This window comes from Callospermophilus lateralis, chromosome 13 (genome assembly GCF_048772815.1).
Source record: "Callospermophilus lateralis isolate mCalLat2 chromosome 13, mCalLat2.hap1, whole genome shotgun sequence".
NCBI lineage: Eukaryota > Metazoa > Chordata > Mammalia > Rodentia > Sciuridae > Callospermophilus > Callospermophilus lateralis.
In genome coordinates this window covers 35,106,860-35,122,978 of record NC_135317.1, presented here as the reverse complement: position 1 = coordinate 35,122,978, position 16,119 = coordinate 35,106,860, and the positions used below count along the sequence as shown (strand labels likewise).

At 35.8% G+C, this 16,119-nt stretch overlaps 1 protein-coding gene across 4 annotated transcripts in view; it reads right to left on the bottom strand.

The window, feature by feature from the left end:
* Nebl (nebulette) overlaps positions 1–16,119 on the bottom strand; it is a 329,606-nt gene that overhangs the window by 38,151 nt on the left and 275,336 nt on the right. The window contains exons 13-17 of one of the 4 annotated variants that reach the window (XM_076831543.1): positions 11,953–12,063; positions 9,165–9,275; positions 6,161–6,271; positions 1,081–1,191; positions 786–896 (exon numbers count right to left, since the gene is read on the bottom strand). The exons of the other annotated variants lie outside the window; for them this stretch is intronic. Coding sequence (XP_076687658.1) covers positions 786–896; positions 1,081–1,191; positions 6,161–6,271; positions 9,165–9,275; positions 11,953–12,063 — 555 coding nt within the window. The remainder of the gene's footprint in view (positions 1–785; positions 897–1,080; positions 1,192–6,160; positions 6,272–9,164; positions 9,276–11,952; positions 12,064–16,119) is intronic. 4 annotated transcript variants of the gene reach the window in all.

Sequence of the window (16,119 nt, the reverse complement as noted above, 5' to 3'; positions counted from 1 at the left end):
TTTTTAAAAATTTGACAAAATTTTGTCAAAAATTACTTTCAACAATTCCATTAATCAAATTTAATTCTTTGTGCAATTTTCTATAACATTTAATTTTTTTCATCCCCTCTACTATTTTTTCCATTGGGATTCATTCTTTTCTATATAAATATTACAGCAAAAATGCTAATCATTAATGAAAGTTCTTGCCCAAATCCGATTTTGTAAGCAACTTCTTCTTCCATACATATTTACTTCTGAGGTCATTGTCTCTTTCAATTTTTTTTAAGGATATGTGACAGGTAAAGTATACTTGGCAAATATAAATTTTACCAAGAAAGCTTAGCTCTTAATTTTTACTTCATATTAAATTTCACCTGATACCTTGTGCATTTTTAGCCACTGCCATTTGTTTTGGAGCTGAATATTTTAATACAATGGACTATTCACATGAAGTGGTCAAAAGACATAATTCTTTGGAATTATATTTCTGTAGAATGAGCAAAGAACATTCAAGCCAAGTATGTAACAGAGTCCAAAAAAAAGGTCAAAATGTTCTTGGACTCAAAACAGGGGGCCAGAGGGCCTTTGGCATTCCATAAGTCTCCTGAATTGAATAATAAAAAAAAAAAAACAGTTGTCCTTTTAATTAGTAAGGTTAATTAAATTTGGCCAATGATTTCTTAATAACAGAGTGTATTGACTTTGCAATGCCTTCAAAAATGTACAAATCATAAAGACACTTGAAGCACATGGTGACCGGATATTAGAGGACATTATTCTAAACTTCTGCGTTCTTTACCAACCTGGCTACAGATTTCAGATGCCCTCTTGGCTCGAAGCATATCTGGGATATCCACGTTCACTTGCATTCCTTTCCCCTTAATTTCATTTTCTAAGTCTTTCTTATATTGCTTCTAGAAGAACAGAAATTCGTCTTAGTGCTTTGCTTTACCTTTGATAACAAGGTAAGTATTTATGTATCTGAACATCAAAGCCACCCAAGTGGAAGTCACATTTATGCTCTGGAAATTCCATAGAGGACTCCGTGTGAGAGGATTCTAGTGTTTGTCTGAAACTTGGTGTCTGCTGCCTCCTCACCTGGCTGGCCATCTCAGAGGCTCTCTTAGCCCTCTGCACATCAAGAGTCTCTGTGCTGACCTGCATTCCTTTCCCTCTAATTTCAGTCTCCAAATCTCTTTTATAGTCTTTCTGCAGAAAATGAAACACACCATTAGTGTTCTGCAACCATTCCAAAAACAGTGCTAAAAAAACCGTGATGTCACTTTGAACCAGGACCAAGTTTTATAGAATTAAGTTGGACCTTTATTTCTTCTTGTCTTTTAAAGGACAAGAAAGTTTAACTTGTGGTAGAAACATAATATGGAGTGACTTAGTCATAAGTAATCTGAAGGCTTTTGTCTACAAACCTAAATTTTTAAAAAAAAATGAGCCAGGTAGGAGGAAATTTTGTATTTCAATGTAATAAATTTGATAAATTGTTGGTAAGTATATAACTAATTAATAAATAGCAATAAGAAGTGATCATAAATTGTTGCTTTTTACAATTGCTGCAACTTGCTGTTCCCCATTCTAAAATGAGGTTGTCTCAAGTGTTTGGGCACTAAGGGGCTTAAATGAATGGTAATACCCCATCCCTAGCCTCCATGATTGGTTCAGGGGTAGGTGCACTTCTTTTTCAGTGGAAGAGCTCAGAAAGAACTTTCTCTTTCCTTCTGGACATAAATGAAGAAGGATTCAGCCCTGGAGCTGCTGGAAGTTTCTTTGCAAACAAAAGAAGAAAACCTGAGAACTGAAAATGAGAAACTGAAATTAAATCACATTACAGTTCTATATTGTGTAATGATGGGGATTGATTCTGAGAAATGTTCATTAGGCAATTCCATGGTTGTGTGAACATCTTAGAGTGTTCATCACAGACCTAAATGGTATAGCCTACTACACACCTGAGCAATATGGTAGCTATGTGACCTAGCCTGTTGCCCCCAAGGCCATGAAGAGCAAAAGGACATAAGATTAAATCAAGTATAAGAGAAAAGGGTGCAATCCAGAAACTCAGTAAATACCAGGTATGAGGCTGCTGCTGGCATAACAACATGCTGTTTTATAGTAATTTGTTTAATAAGCAGAAAGAGCACACTCTAAAATAACAATAAGATGTACGGTATTAAGTTCATACATAAACCAGTAATGATTGTGATCATTATCAAGAATAATGGCCAAGCATGGTGGCACATGCCTGTAATCCCAGCAACTCAGAAGGCTGAGGCAGGAGGATCATAAGTTCAAGGCCAGCCTCAGCAACTTGGTGAGGACCTAAGCAAATTAGTGAGACCCTGTCTCAAAAAAATAAATAAATAAAAAGGGCTGGGGATACACCTTAGTGGTTAAATATTCCTGGGTTCAATCTCCACTACCAAAAAAAAAAAGAATGAACATAACTGGATATGCTATACTTTTTGTTGCACAATGACATTAGGATGGCTACATGTCACTGGGCGATAGGAATTTTTCAGCTCATTATAATCTTATGGGATCACCATTGTATACATGGTATATTATTGACCAAAAGTCATCATATAGCAAATGACTATATTTGAGCCCTAGATCAAGCCATTGCAAAGAATTCCTCCACTACTCAATCATAAGAACAATGAATTACCTGCTTTCTTAAAAGCCAGCTTAATTTGGATGCTCTATTACTTTCTAAAATTATGTAATTTACATAATGAGCACTATAATTACAGACGTGCATGTCTTTAGGGGCTCTTGTTACATTTTATATCTGATATAAAATTCAGCAAGCTGTACACTTTCATGTCTGTGATTTCTGTATGCTATTCTTTAAAATAATTTACCTTTAAAATCATTAACTACATCCAATTATATTTCTTCCAAAACAATATTTCCTATTATGTTGATATACTTAAGACTTGTAGATTCATTGCTTTAAAATAACTACTGATTTGCTAATTTATGATGTTCTAAATAACTTGTTTAAAAATTTTAAATAAATTTTATTTAAGAATTTTTAAACTTTAAGTAAGGACTGGTATGGTGGCACACACCTGTAATCCCAGCTACTCAGGATGCTTAGGTAGGAGGATCATAAACTCAAGGCCAGACTCAAAAAAATAAAACAAGGGCTAGGGATGTAATTCAGTAAGAGTACCTCTGGGTTCAATTCCCAGTACAAAAAAAAAAAAAAAGACCTTAAATAAATTATAAACAAATCTCAATCTTAGATAAATGCTGTATTTTTCCTATCTTCTACTAATTAACCCCATCTGTTTTTTAACAGACTCTCGGTTTTACTTTTCTAAATAAAACTTCAAGTAGTAATGTTTAATTTTATAATAAAATAATACTATCCTATTACTAGATATCTCTGTTTTTAGGAAGCCTGTTTAAACCCTAAAACAAGCTGGGTGTGACAAGTGCACACCTGTAATCCCAGTGACTCAGGTGGCTGAGACAGGAAGATCACAAATTCAAGGCCAGCCTGGGCAACTCAGCAAGACCCTCAGCAACTTAGCAAGAACCTGTCTCAAAATACAAAATAAAAAGAATTAGGGTCTCTGGTGGGTTCAGCCCCTAGTAACAAACATACAAAAAAAAAAGCCACCAAATTGCATGGTAGAGGTACATCACTCAATTTTCTAACAAATCTAAAGATATTCTAAAGCACATAGACTACATCTGGCACTGATTATACCAGTTGTTACTGTTGTATAACAAAACACCTTAAGGCATAAGCACTTTAGAACCTCTGTTGCAATCATGTTTGCCAATATCCCGTTGGTAAAGAAAGTCCCATGGTCAGGCCCATGGATACAGGAAGGTTTGACTATTGGGGTTCACTGGCATAACAATATACTACATTGCTACTTGAAAAATAAACCTTGAATATTAAAAATAAACTATGGCAAGTACCATACTTTGGTTGAAAAGGACTTGAGAGTCTGTTTGTTTGGCAAAAGAAGACATGACTGTGATTAAAATATAACCACAATACAGGTGATTCCTCTGAGCCTATCTTCTTCTTGGTCCCCAGTAACTAAATGTGCATTATTTTCCTAGCATACAGTCTCAAAGAACAAAGAGAAAACCAAAACTAGCATACTGTTGAACAAACTAATGAACTCACTAAGGAAAAACCTAAATGCTAAAACATACCAATTTTCTGGAAAAGGCCTATGTCTTAGAAGCCTGCTCTTAGGCAAAAGGATGAAATACAAAATCTTTTCTCGAGGGAAAGGATACTTTCAGTTCCTTCATCTCTCATCTCCCATGAGGACAATTCCAAATGCTTCTTCCCAACCCCTGAATTCTCACTCACCCCATCCCATGCTCTGGTCCAGTAATTCCCTCCTCATAATAAGAAAAAATTCAGAGAATTGTGAAATTATTATTATTATTATTATTATTATTATTATTATTATTATTATTATTAAAATGTATATAAAAGTGCATGAATGAAACAGAATTCTGGTTAAGAAGCTATTTTAAGACCCTGGGGACAGAGATGGCAGCTTTGACGAGGCGGGGGAGATGTCGATGGATTTAGAACACCATCATGGGGTAAAGGCAACAACACTTGCAATGAGAGGAATCAAAGGGACTTCTAAGATTTGTTTGGTGTCATTTGATAATGACAGGAAGAGAACCTGGGAGAAACTAAGGGTTTTGGTTTTGGCATCTAATGCTGAGATCTCATTATACACCATCCATGTGGATAACAAAGGGTAAATGGGCACACATTCATATTCATGGTATAGAACACAATTTTTTATAAGAATGGAGGAGACCTATATGAAGTGACATGGGAGAGGGACCATAACAGTAAATGAATGGGGGAAAAAATGAACATAGGACAAAGATTACAGTATGACTGCATTTAGGGTTTTTTTTTAAAGTCTATTGTGTACAACTTTATATAAATAAAAACAAATGTGGAGGCTCTACAACTTATAACAATAACTCTCAGGAGGAGAACAGAATTAGGGGAGGAGGCTGAGAAGGTTTTCAAGTCTCTACTCAGCATCCTCTCACTGTCACCCCAACTGCCATTTCTAAGGGAAGGCCTTACTAGTCAGGAACCCTGTGCCATCTCCCGGTGCTTTGTCTAAACCAATCACAGCAATCTCATTTCCCTGGAAAGTGCCTAACCCTGGGAGTTAGGTAGCACCCAAAGGAGTAGGAACTCCATGGTGGGTAAATTAGCTACGTCTGGCTCTCCAGATTCCCAGGGTAGGAGTCAATCTGAGTCAGCTATGTCTAACGTCAGGAGTCACAGAAGAGCTCTCTGGGCAGCCCCACTGACATCCCAACCTAACTGCCTTAAGGTGAGTAGTCCCGCTCCTTAACCTGCACCCCACTCTCTCTCCACATATATTTCTTACAGGATCACCTCATCCTGACCACTGTTGCTCCAGTGACCCTTAAATTGCTGAGGAAGTTCAAGAGGTGAGTCCAATCTAGGACATTTCCTTTGAAAATATACATGGTCTGACTCCTACAACTCTGTTCTATGATATCTATCATATCATAGCACCAAAAAAACAACTTCTAAATTAATATTCTGTCTTTACCTGTATTATGTGAAAAGGAAAATAGTACTGGATGATTAAATATGGTCCTTCAGGATGACTAATGCCTCAAGCTCAAATGCTGACTCTAGTAATTTCAGGCATGGTGAAATCGAGGGAGGATATTTTAAGGATATGTGATCTCATAGAAACGGCTACTGTTCTCATGTAATAAGTGGTTTTCAAGTTTTTCTCAGTAGGTTGGAAATATAACTATGACTAGAAGCATATGATCCGTCCTAAAGGAAACATACTCTGAAAATATTTATCGCATCCTGGATGAACATGAAATTTGTTGAATTACAGAATAAAGGGATTAGGGAATATGTGTGTCTATGTGAACGTATCTTATTAAAATGCTTTCTCTCGAGCTTCCTTGAATGTATTTAAAGGATATGAGCAAAGCAAAAACTATACATTTTTGAATAAATATAAAGATTTGAAATGGTTTCCATTCTAAACTGTCAACCAGACACAAGGCTTTGAGAAATCCCATATACTAATTGACTTGCTGATCTGATCTGTTGAATTCCCAAGACGAGTTTCAAGGTTGGTGGGAGCTGTCTGCTTACCTCGCTGACGATCTCTGTAGCTTTTTTGGCACGCTGGAATTCAAGGGTATCAGTGCCAACCTGCATTCCCTTGCCCTTAATTTTGGACTCTAGGTCTTTCTTATATTCTTTCTGTAAAAAAGCAACATTTTACAACATTCAGAAACTCCATGAATAAACACACCTTTTGTAGTCAGTGATCAAAAAGGCAAATAACCCTATTTTCAAAGAGAGGGTACACAACTCACTATGTCACATGAATGATCTCACCTGAAACTGAATTTTCTGAACTGCCTAAAACCATAATCTCTATTCTCACTGAAGAAGGGTATAAAAAGTGCTGAAGATTTTTAGTGTACAAAAGGCAATTGCCAAGAGAGTCTTCACAGGAATCATACTAGTGGCTGGAAGATAGAGATGTGGATGTAAATGGGTTAAAGTTGTAGAAAGAGGACCAACTTTGAGGACAGCACTCCATCGCTGTGTGACAACAGAAATATTTCTTCACATTTCTGATTAACGCAGCTGTGAAATAGGAATACTAAAAGATCCAAGAGGGATTCACCGTGAAGATCAATGAGTTAGAGTATAGCACATAGCCCAGCACAGGGGGTGCTCAATACTGCTTTAAAAAAAAAAAAAAAAAAACTTGATCTTTCACTCATACACCCCACGCCAGCCCTTCTTCCATTAATAATGCCTAATCTGCTTCTGTTCATGCAACACCTTGCATTCAACTGTAACTGACTGAACTCCCGCATTGAAAGCTTACAACAATTTTCCCAAATATTATTGACAACTGTTTACAAGATTTACTTCTGAATGTGGACTAGATATATTATTTCAACTGAAAGAATTTGTAGAAATTAGGAATCATGTGATGATACTGTTAGCCAAAGACATCACAGCAGACACCTGTTGTTTATGTCTACCTGGCAACCATCCTTCTGTCTTCAGGCAAAACGCTCCATGATTTTCTTTGGGAGAATTACCTCTCACCCCTCTCAATCCATCCATCTTGCAGGGATTGGTTTTCATCACCTTCTTACTACCCATATTTTAAAAATTTGTTTATATATATATATATAGGTGCTGGGGATTGAACATCCAAAGGGGATTTACTACAGAAATATATAGCCACATGCTTTTTGGTTTGAGACAGGGTCTCATTAAATTGTGAGGGTCTTGCAAATTTCTTGAGGCTGGCCTCTAACTTGTGATCCTCCTGCCTTAACCTCTCAAGTCACTGGGCACCAACACACCTGGTTCCCACATATATTTTTAATTCCACTACAATTCTTTTAAAATTTTTCATTTAATTTATCGGCTATATAAGATTTTTTAAAATGCATATGAACAGATAATATTTTGTACTTGAAATACTACTAAAATACATAGGAAGTTAACTGAACAAATGGGTAACCATGAGAAGCCAATAGTACATTGTACTCCTCTGGCCCAAGATGTAATGATTGGCTCCAGTGTCAGCACAGGACAAAGGCTGATTCAAGAAATTCATTCCTAGAACCTCCATTGGAACTACAAAACACATACTCACTTCCTACTGGTATTACTGGTCATAAGTATAAACTACTCTGTTATTAAGAGGCGTCAGCTCGGTGCTGGGGATGTGGCTCAAGCGGTGGCGCGCTCGCCTGGCATGCGTGCGGCCCGGGTTCGATCCTCAGCACCACATACAGGCAAAGATGTTGTGTCCGCCAATAACTAAAAAATAAATATTAAAACCTCTCTCTCTCTCTCTCTCTCTCTCTCTCTCTCTCTCTTTAAAAAAAAAAAAAAAAAGAGGCATCAGCTCATGGAGACAGCCTCTCAAGTGTGAAGGCAACAGAGGATAACAGAACCAAGAGATGGAGGAAGAGGGGCATCATTTGAATTCCCACCAGAAGGAAACTCTTTTGAACTTTTTTGGACTTTTCTTTCTTTCCACCCCTCACCTTACCTCTGGTACTGGGGATTAACTTAGGGTTGCTCTACCACTAAGCTACATCCCCAGATATTTTTTATTTTTTATTTTGAGACAGGGTCTCACTAAGCTGCTAAGGCTGGCCTCAAACTTGCAATCCTCCCTCTTCAACCTCTGGAATCACTGATATTACAGGCAGGCAACACAGCACCCTGCAATCTTGGACTTCTTGATTTCTATGAGCTTACACACTTTTCTTGTTTCATAACCCAGTGCGAGCTGGGTTTCTATCATTTGAGACCTGACTAACAGGGACAATATCATCATCATTAGTACTATAGTTTATCAGTATATGGCAACAAAGCTTTAAGCTCTTTTACTAATAAATTTAGCTAGCTTCTCCTCAAAGAACTGCCGTCATGTGATACCAAAGTTGTGGCCTCATACAAGCATTATAGGACTAAAAGTATTGCGGAGACTTTGATTTCTTCTAACAAAGTTCACATAAACTGAGAAGTAGCCACTTTGAACAAGAGGTTTAACTGGGCAGATTTAGCAGCTAGGGCTGGACTGGGAGAGTGAGTTGGCTACTAGCAGGAGGGCAGGAACTTTTTAACTGCTGTGACTGACAGATCATGATAACATACCTTCCTAATTTTTTTGCCTCTGACTTGCTTAAAAGGTCAAGTCAAATCTCATAAAACTATTCTGGTGAATTTATAATACAGATTTTTCTCTAAAATGGGGCAAATGGTCATTGTTCTCAGACCAAATAGAAAGGAGATTGGGAACATCAATTTATTTTTCACTTACTGTCTGGGAAAGATTACTAGGATAGAGCTAGAGATTATCATCTGTGCATAAAAGTTGTGAGATATATAGAATCTTTTTTGTAATATTTTTTTAGTTGTCAATGGACCTTTATTTTATTGATTTATATGCAGTGCTTAGAATTGAACCCAGTGCCTCACACATGCTCAGCAAGTGCTTTACCACTGAGTCACAACCCCAGCCCCTATATATAATCTTTGAGAGAGGTTTATAGGTAAGGAAGTCAGCAGAGAATTTACCCATTCTGGGTTGTTAAGAAAATCCACTCACCTCACTGGCCATTGCAGATGCTCGTTTGGCTCTCTGAATATCAAGAACTTCTGAATTAACGTCCATTCCTTTCCCCTTTATTTCATTTTCCAAGTCCTTTTTATATTCTTTCTATAAGACAAGGACAGGACAGTAACTTACTGGAAATCACTTTAACCAATATTCTATATTCTTTTCTAGAGATCCTAGACAGAAAATATGACCAGGGAGGAAGAAATCACACTGTTGGGCATCTTGCTATGCCCTTTCCATGTCATTTTTGTACTCTTATCAAATTCAGAGTAGCTTCCAATATTATCCGTCTTTGCCCTTTCATCCTTTCTCCCAACATGTTTTGGTACCACAGTGAATTTTTTAAAGATGTTTTTCCTTTCAATGATGAGAAAGATCTTAGGAATATATGCTTCTTAACAATTATGTTAAATATTTTTTTAAAAAATGTTTAGTAAATATGAATTACCCAAAGAACACGGTTGAAAAAGAACAAAACAAAACGATCAAATCAAAAGGGTTGCCACAGCCAAAGGTTTTTTTTTTAAGTTTCCACTTTATCCAATGATTGATAGTCAAATAACATAGAGCCAAATAATTTCCTACATATTGATAATATACACTTCAAATTTCTCCTGTTTTAATATTTTATTTTAAGTAGATCCAAATGCCTCTCACAGATGTTTACACATAATTTGTATTCTCTGCCAACAAATTGCTTGTTTTCTCAATTGTATTATGAAAACAATAAATATCCTTTTCCCACTACTCTAAGTTTCACTTATAACTAATTTGCTGGATGAAAGATGAAATTACCTTTACTGATAAGAAACCAGGTTGCAGTTAGTTCTAAGGTTCATTTCATGTTATTTTCCCTTTGTTCTGTATAATTAAATTAGCTGTCCTCTGCTCAACCTACAGGCCTGCTAGATATTATCACAACCTGCACGTGTTTCTGGAAAGAGCTCTGAGTGAAATGACCTGGATTAAAGTAAGAGCTCTTTCACTACTTTGGTGATGTTAACTTCAGGGGGACTTTAAGGAACTCAACCTTAATCTCCATCTTGGCAATGAAAATAAAAGTAAATGCTTTACGGATGCCAAAGGGCAATGAGGGGGGAATCACGTGGGGCATCCAGTGGTACTTCGGACACCCTAAATAGCAAAGCAAATGTAAAAACCATAAAGCAAGGAGCACAATGCCCATTTCCAGCTAAAGGCTTTCAGTTAGAAAGGGAAGTTACAATTTCATTATATCACTAAGCAACTGTTTTTAAGTTGGTCATCTCTATAACTTAATTAAAAGTTTTAAATCATAGTTGTTATGAAGTTTATTTTCCTTAAAATAATATAAATTTTCCTCCAAAAATTCATATGTTGAAGCCCTAACTTCCAGTGTGATGGCACTTGGAGGTGGGGCCTTTGGGGTAATTATATTCAGATGAGGTTATAAGTGTGGGGACCCTAGGATGGGCTTAATGGCTCTAATAGTAAGAAAGACCAGAGTGCCTCTGCCCGCTTCTCTCTCTCAAAATGTCTTAATTGTATCATACTCACTAAAAGAAGGAAAAAGTAGCAAGAGAATTCTTACAGAAATTATATGTGTATTTCATCACAATATAAATTATAACAATGAATCACACTAAATTTCTAAAACCAGTTCATGGTAAAGGCCAGTTGGCACTTGCTTACTAAAGAAGTTCATAATGATAAACCTCTATACAGGTAATTATGATTTAGTGTATTTCACTGACCTAAGATATTTCTTTCAATAATCATTTCTTTGGTTCAAAAATTTAGAATAAAATGGAATTTCATTTTCCATTTCCTAAATAAATAAATGTATTATATATATATATATATATATATATATATATATATACATACACAATATATATATATACATATATATAATATATATACACACACATATATTCCACTTATATATTATATAATAATTATTATATTACATGCATTCCATTATTATATATTCACTTAAACTTTCCTGTAATATAAAGAGAATCTATTTAAACAGAAGTGAAAAAACTCTTAAGTTATTTTTCAGCCATTAAAAAAAAAAGGCAAACATTTTAAGGGTTACACTATGAGCACAATATTTTTGTTAAGATTTGAAAACTTACATGTTCAACACATTTAAATATTAATTCTGAGCCAAAATATACCTTTAAGTTTGGGGAGAAATCCTACAGAGAATGAAATGAAAAACAGACCTGAGTTCCTCTATTCTATATGCTAACTTTACAATTTTTCCCTACATAGAAGATAAGAGACTTATAAATAATGCACCTTCTATCCAACTTTCACACGTCAGAATTCATTTTTGGTATTAAATATCATGAAAATGCTGCAGGGAAACTACAGGAAAAAAGGTGGTTCTAATACATGTTTTTATAATAATTCAATTTTAAAGAATCAAACTTGCCCACCTATATTCAAAAAAATGTATATATATTTTAAACTAACTACTATAAAGCTATAAAACTCACTACATACAGAGCTTCTGAGCTACAATTAAAACACAAAACTAGAATATTCTTCAAATCTTTTCAGGAAATCTAGGCACTTTCTTCCCTCAACTTTAAACAGATGTGTTAACTAATACTTTTCTCTTTTTAATGAAAATGTAAGACTTTCTTAATAAGGGTCAAAGTGTAGGACAGAGCAAAGTGCTAACATCTCAAACACTGGCTTAGCAGAAGACTGTTAGGTAAATATCTCCTGGGTTATTTCCTCAGTTTTCTTTCATGACATTTAATAGAAAATAGAAAGATCGTACCTCCCTCAGAAGGTTGGTGATGTACTTTACATGTAAAAATTCAGGAGTCTTGTCCAAATCTAGTGAGGACCTTCCTTTAATCTCCTTCTCAAAATCCTCTCTGTAAACTTTCTGTTAAATAAAAACACATAATTTAAATGCAGAAAATATTAGTGACTGTTGAAAAGAACAAGTGTTTCCAGAACAAAACTGATGTTTTGTGATATAATTCTACTATCTCAGAGTTTTTGTCAATAGGAAAATAATTCCAGCTTTATTATAAACTTCACGATTCCCCCAAATATAAGTAGCACGATTAAAGATCATTGCATTCCTAGGGCAAATCATCCAGAGTGAAGCTGCTCAATATCTTATTAGTCCGTGATTAATACCACCCCCATTTTAGGGAAAGAACCAGTAAGATTGGCATTTTGATGGGATTCTCCTGAATTCACTCCAAAGGGAGTGGGGAGCCTCCTTTGGAAGAGAATCTGGTGGCATGGAAGGCCGTTCAAACCAAAATAACACCAATAGTCATGGCTCCTGCACCCTTATCTCTGTCAGTCTTTTGTGAATTCAGGAAAGAATATTCCAAAAATTAATGAAGGAGGCTTGGGGAAGGAGGTATTTTTGTTCAATGGTTTGGGCATTGAAAATATTTTATACCATTTATGGAATTTGATATGGATCGAGTTACAATGTGAGGACACTTTCACCCTGAATCCTTTAGGTAAGAGTTCACAACAAGAAATGGAAGGGGGATGCTGACCATGGATCATGGAGGGCCCAGACCCATAGCACCTGCCCCCGTTGGATTGCTCCTGAACCCTCTAGGTATGAGTCTCTAAATTCCAGCATTTGAGCTATGCATGTGAAAATCCATAACTCAAGTTTTATGACTAGAAAGACTGCCTCAATCATCAAAATATCCAACCATGTGAAATATTTACTAAACAAGGGCCAGATTTTACCAGCCAAATGTTATGTTCAAATGGCATCATAAAGCTGACAAGAACAAATGAATTCTGCATGAGATTGTTATTCATGCTAAATGAGCAGCTATTTCCAGGTTCATTGTATATTTATTACAGAGAAAAGTAATTATACACATAAAGAAACTCTCCAAACCATCAGGGCATGCTGCCCTCTCACTTAGAATTTCTGCTCCATACAGTCACTCCATGAACACTGTGTCTGCAGTCATAAGGAAAGGCAGTGACGGATATTCTATGAATCTGATTAAGAAGATGCATTGGGAGCATTCTGAATTAAAGAACTAGAGAGACACCAAAGAGCAATAATGAGAAAGTGTCCTTTTTTTTAAATATGGAACGAATTGAGATAATGTGAATCTAGGGCATTTCCAGGCTGAAAGGACTCTACAAAGTGAAATATAAATATGTATGTGTATTTATTTATTTATATTAGATACTTCACTTCAAAGAGCACTTTTCTTCTGAATAAAAAAAAAAGATCTCTTTGCTAAAGTAAGTCATTAAGAAAAGTTGATTATGCCTGAGACTGGCCAATTTTTACCCTGAAATAAGACAAAAATCTTCAGTATGCTTTCTGCCAGGAGTTATATTTGTGAAAGACAAGACAGAACTTTCAAGGATGGATTTACAGATTTCTTGTGAAAACACACAGATTAAACTATATCTGGTTTTAGGAGAAATCAAGGTAAGTATGATAAAAGTTCACAGCAAAAACACTGATGGTTTTTCCTGAAATCATATGCACATAGCTTTACCCATAAGGGGCTCCTCAAAAGAGGAGTCTATCTCTGAAGAATAGAAACCATCTCTAAGACAGGTGGCTGTATTCATGTCCTTCTATATTTAAAGTCGTTTTCACATCAAACTTTGTCTAAGATTATTAGACATTTTATTTTTCTAGCTTTCAGAGTATAAATTTGGCCCAAAGATATTTTCTATTGGAAAATTTTGCTCCCATGAAGCCCTGTGGAGCAGAGGCATAATTAAGGAGCCTGAAAAATTCTAATGGTCAATGGCTATAATTAAAGGGAAAATACGTCTCACTGAGCAGGAGGGAAAGAATAAATTGGGTGAAGCATAAGAGAAGCCAAAATCCCCAACCATAAATTACTGTCATTCCTAATTCAGAAACATGGCATCAGAATGGATCAACCAGGAATCGGAAGGTCCTGAATTTGTTAACCAGGTAGAGGACAAGAAGGAGGAGGAGGAGGTGGGAGAGGAAGAGGAAGAAGGATTATTAAGAAACCACAACATCAGAATGATAAGAGGGTCCTGGGCATGAATGTTTCTGTGGCTGAAGATCAAAAGAGAGGGAGAGGGGAAGGGAGATGGGGAGCAGAGGAGGAGGAGAGGTGGAAAACAAGGGTGATGTTGACCTCCTGCTGTTATTTTCAGAAAAGTTATGTGATTTTTTGATACCCATGTCTTCCAGTGAAAATGCATTTAACCATTTCATGTGTCATAAGGTTCCAGAGAAGCCACTAAGATTTCCATGACAACTTTGCAAAGTGGAAACCTTTCTCTGGGTTGTGGGCCAGTAACAAAGGAATATGATTTTTATAAACTGGGGAAAATCCTTGAAACGCTATTTCTAGCCCACATAAAAGGTACAACTGTAGTAGAAGACAATACAGTCATGTAAAATTCTTTATATATTGTCTAAATGGAGAAAAGTGATTCTGATATATATGTGTGTGTGTATAGATATATTAATATAGATATAGGTAGATATATGCCTATCTATCTATCTATATCTATATACACACATACATATATATGTGTATATATAGTATTTTATAAATATATATACACACATATACATATGTATATATACAAATATATATATGTATATATATGCATATGTTTATATACTTTTTTTTTTTAATGGTGGTACTGAAGATTAAACCCAGGACCACACCCTCATGCTTTTTATTTTATTTTGAGTCAAAGTCTCATTACATTTCTGAGACTGGTCTCAGATCTACAATCCTCCTGCCTTGGCCTCCCAAGTAGCTGGAATCACAAGTGTGTGCCACCACACCCAGCTGATTCCAGCATAACCTGTCTCATTAATGTTAACAGTTTCTGAACTTTGACCAAATTTACCAGTTCTGTTAGTTCAGCTCATTTGGTGAAAAACAGTTAGCTGACATTTCTTAATTAAGGTCATACTTACTGAGTTAAGAAAATATGAGCCATGAAAAATATAAGTCATTTTTTCCTCCTCTTTTGCTTAAAGAAGAAATCAGGCCACTTTAACTATTCAGAAAGTCACAGTAATGCCTGAGTCTCTTCAGGAAGATGAATCATAACATCTCATGACAAATAGCAATGTTTACGAAACTCCTAGGAGAGGTTTTTTGTCCAGACAGTATTGATTCTCCATTTGGATGTTGTTATCAGAGAAAAGATCTGCCCACTGAGCATGCCTAATATGTAACCCTGAGTTGTAATTAGCTGGCACCACTACCCATTATTTCTATCTCTTTGAGGTAATAATTCAGTTGTACCATAGAATATGGATGTCAGCTATAGACAAAGCATTGAGTGTCTGATCCCCAAAAAAGTAATGGGAGAAAAAAGGCAGTTTCACTAGGTCAGAGCAAAACCAGTTTGAAGAATATCTGGATGTGACTTACCAGGTAATGACCTTAGGCCAGGAACAAACTAAGTAGAAAACAAACTCAATGTTTACTGGGAAAATAAAAATCAATTAAAAAAGCTTGCAGAATAAAAAGGAATCATATTTATTTTGACCAAGTCCTAAAACGTCAGCATTTATTGGATATGTAATTTTACTTAAAATGATTGATTTCAGTGGATATTTAATAAAACTAGAGAGAACACCATCCTATTGTCATTATTTTGAGGATTAGAGGAACTGACACATAAGAGTCTTTTCACACTTCTAGCACAGAATAAATGCGGTTCTATTGTCATGGTGAACAAATAAGTTCAGCCATAAGCTCTTTAGTTTCTTTTTTAGTTAGGTGCTCTTCATAAATTTATATTGATAAATCTGAAAGTGTTGGCTATATAATCATAGAATTTAAGAGCTGAGAAGGACTTTAGGAGCTCATCTGGCCTGAAAAAAACATATTCAACAAATGGTAAGACCAAGGGCCAAACTCAAAGACCCAGAGAGCACTCCTGCGAGTAGAGACACTAGGTCTAGAAAGTAGATGCATTA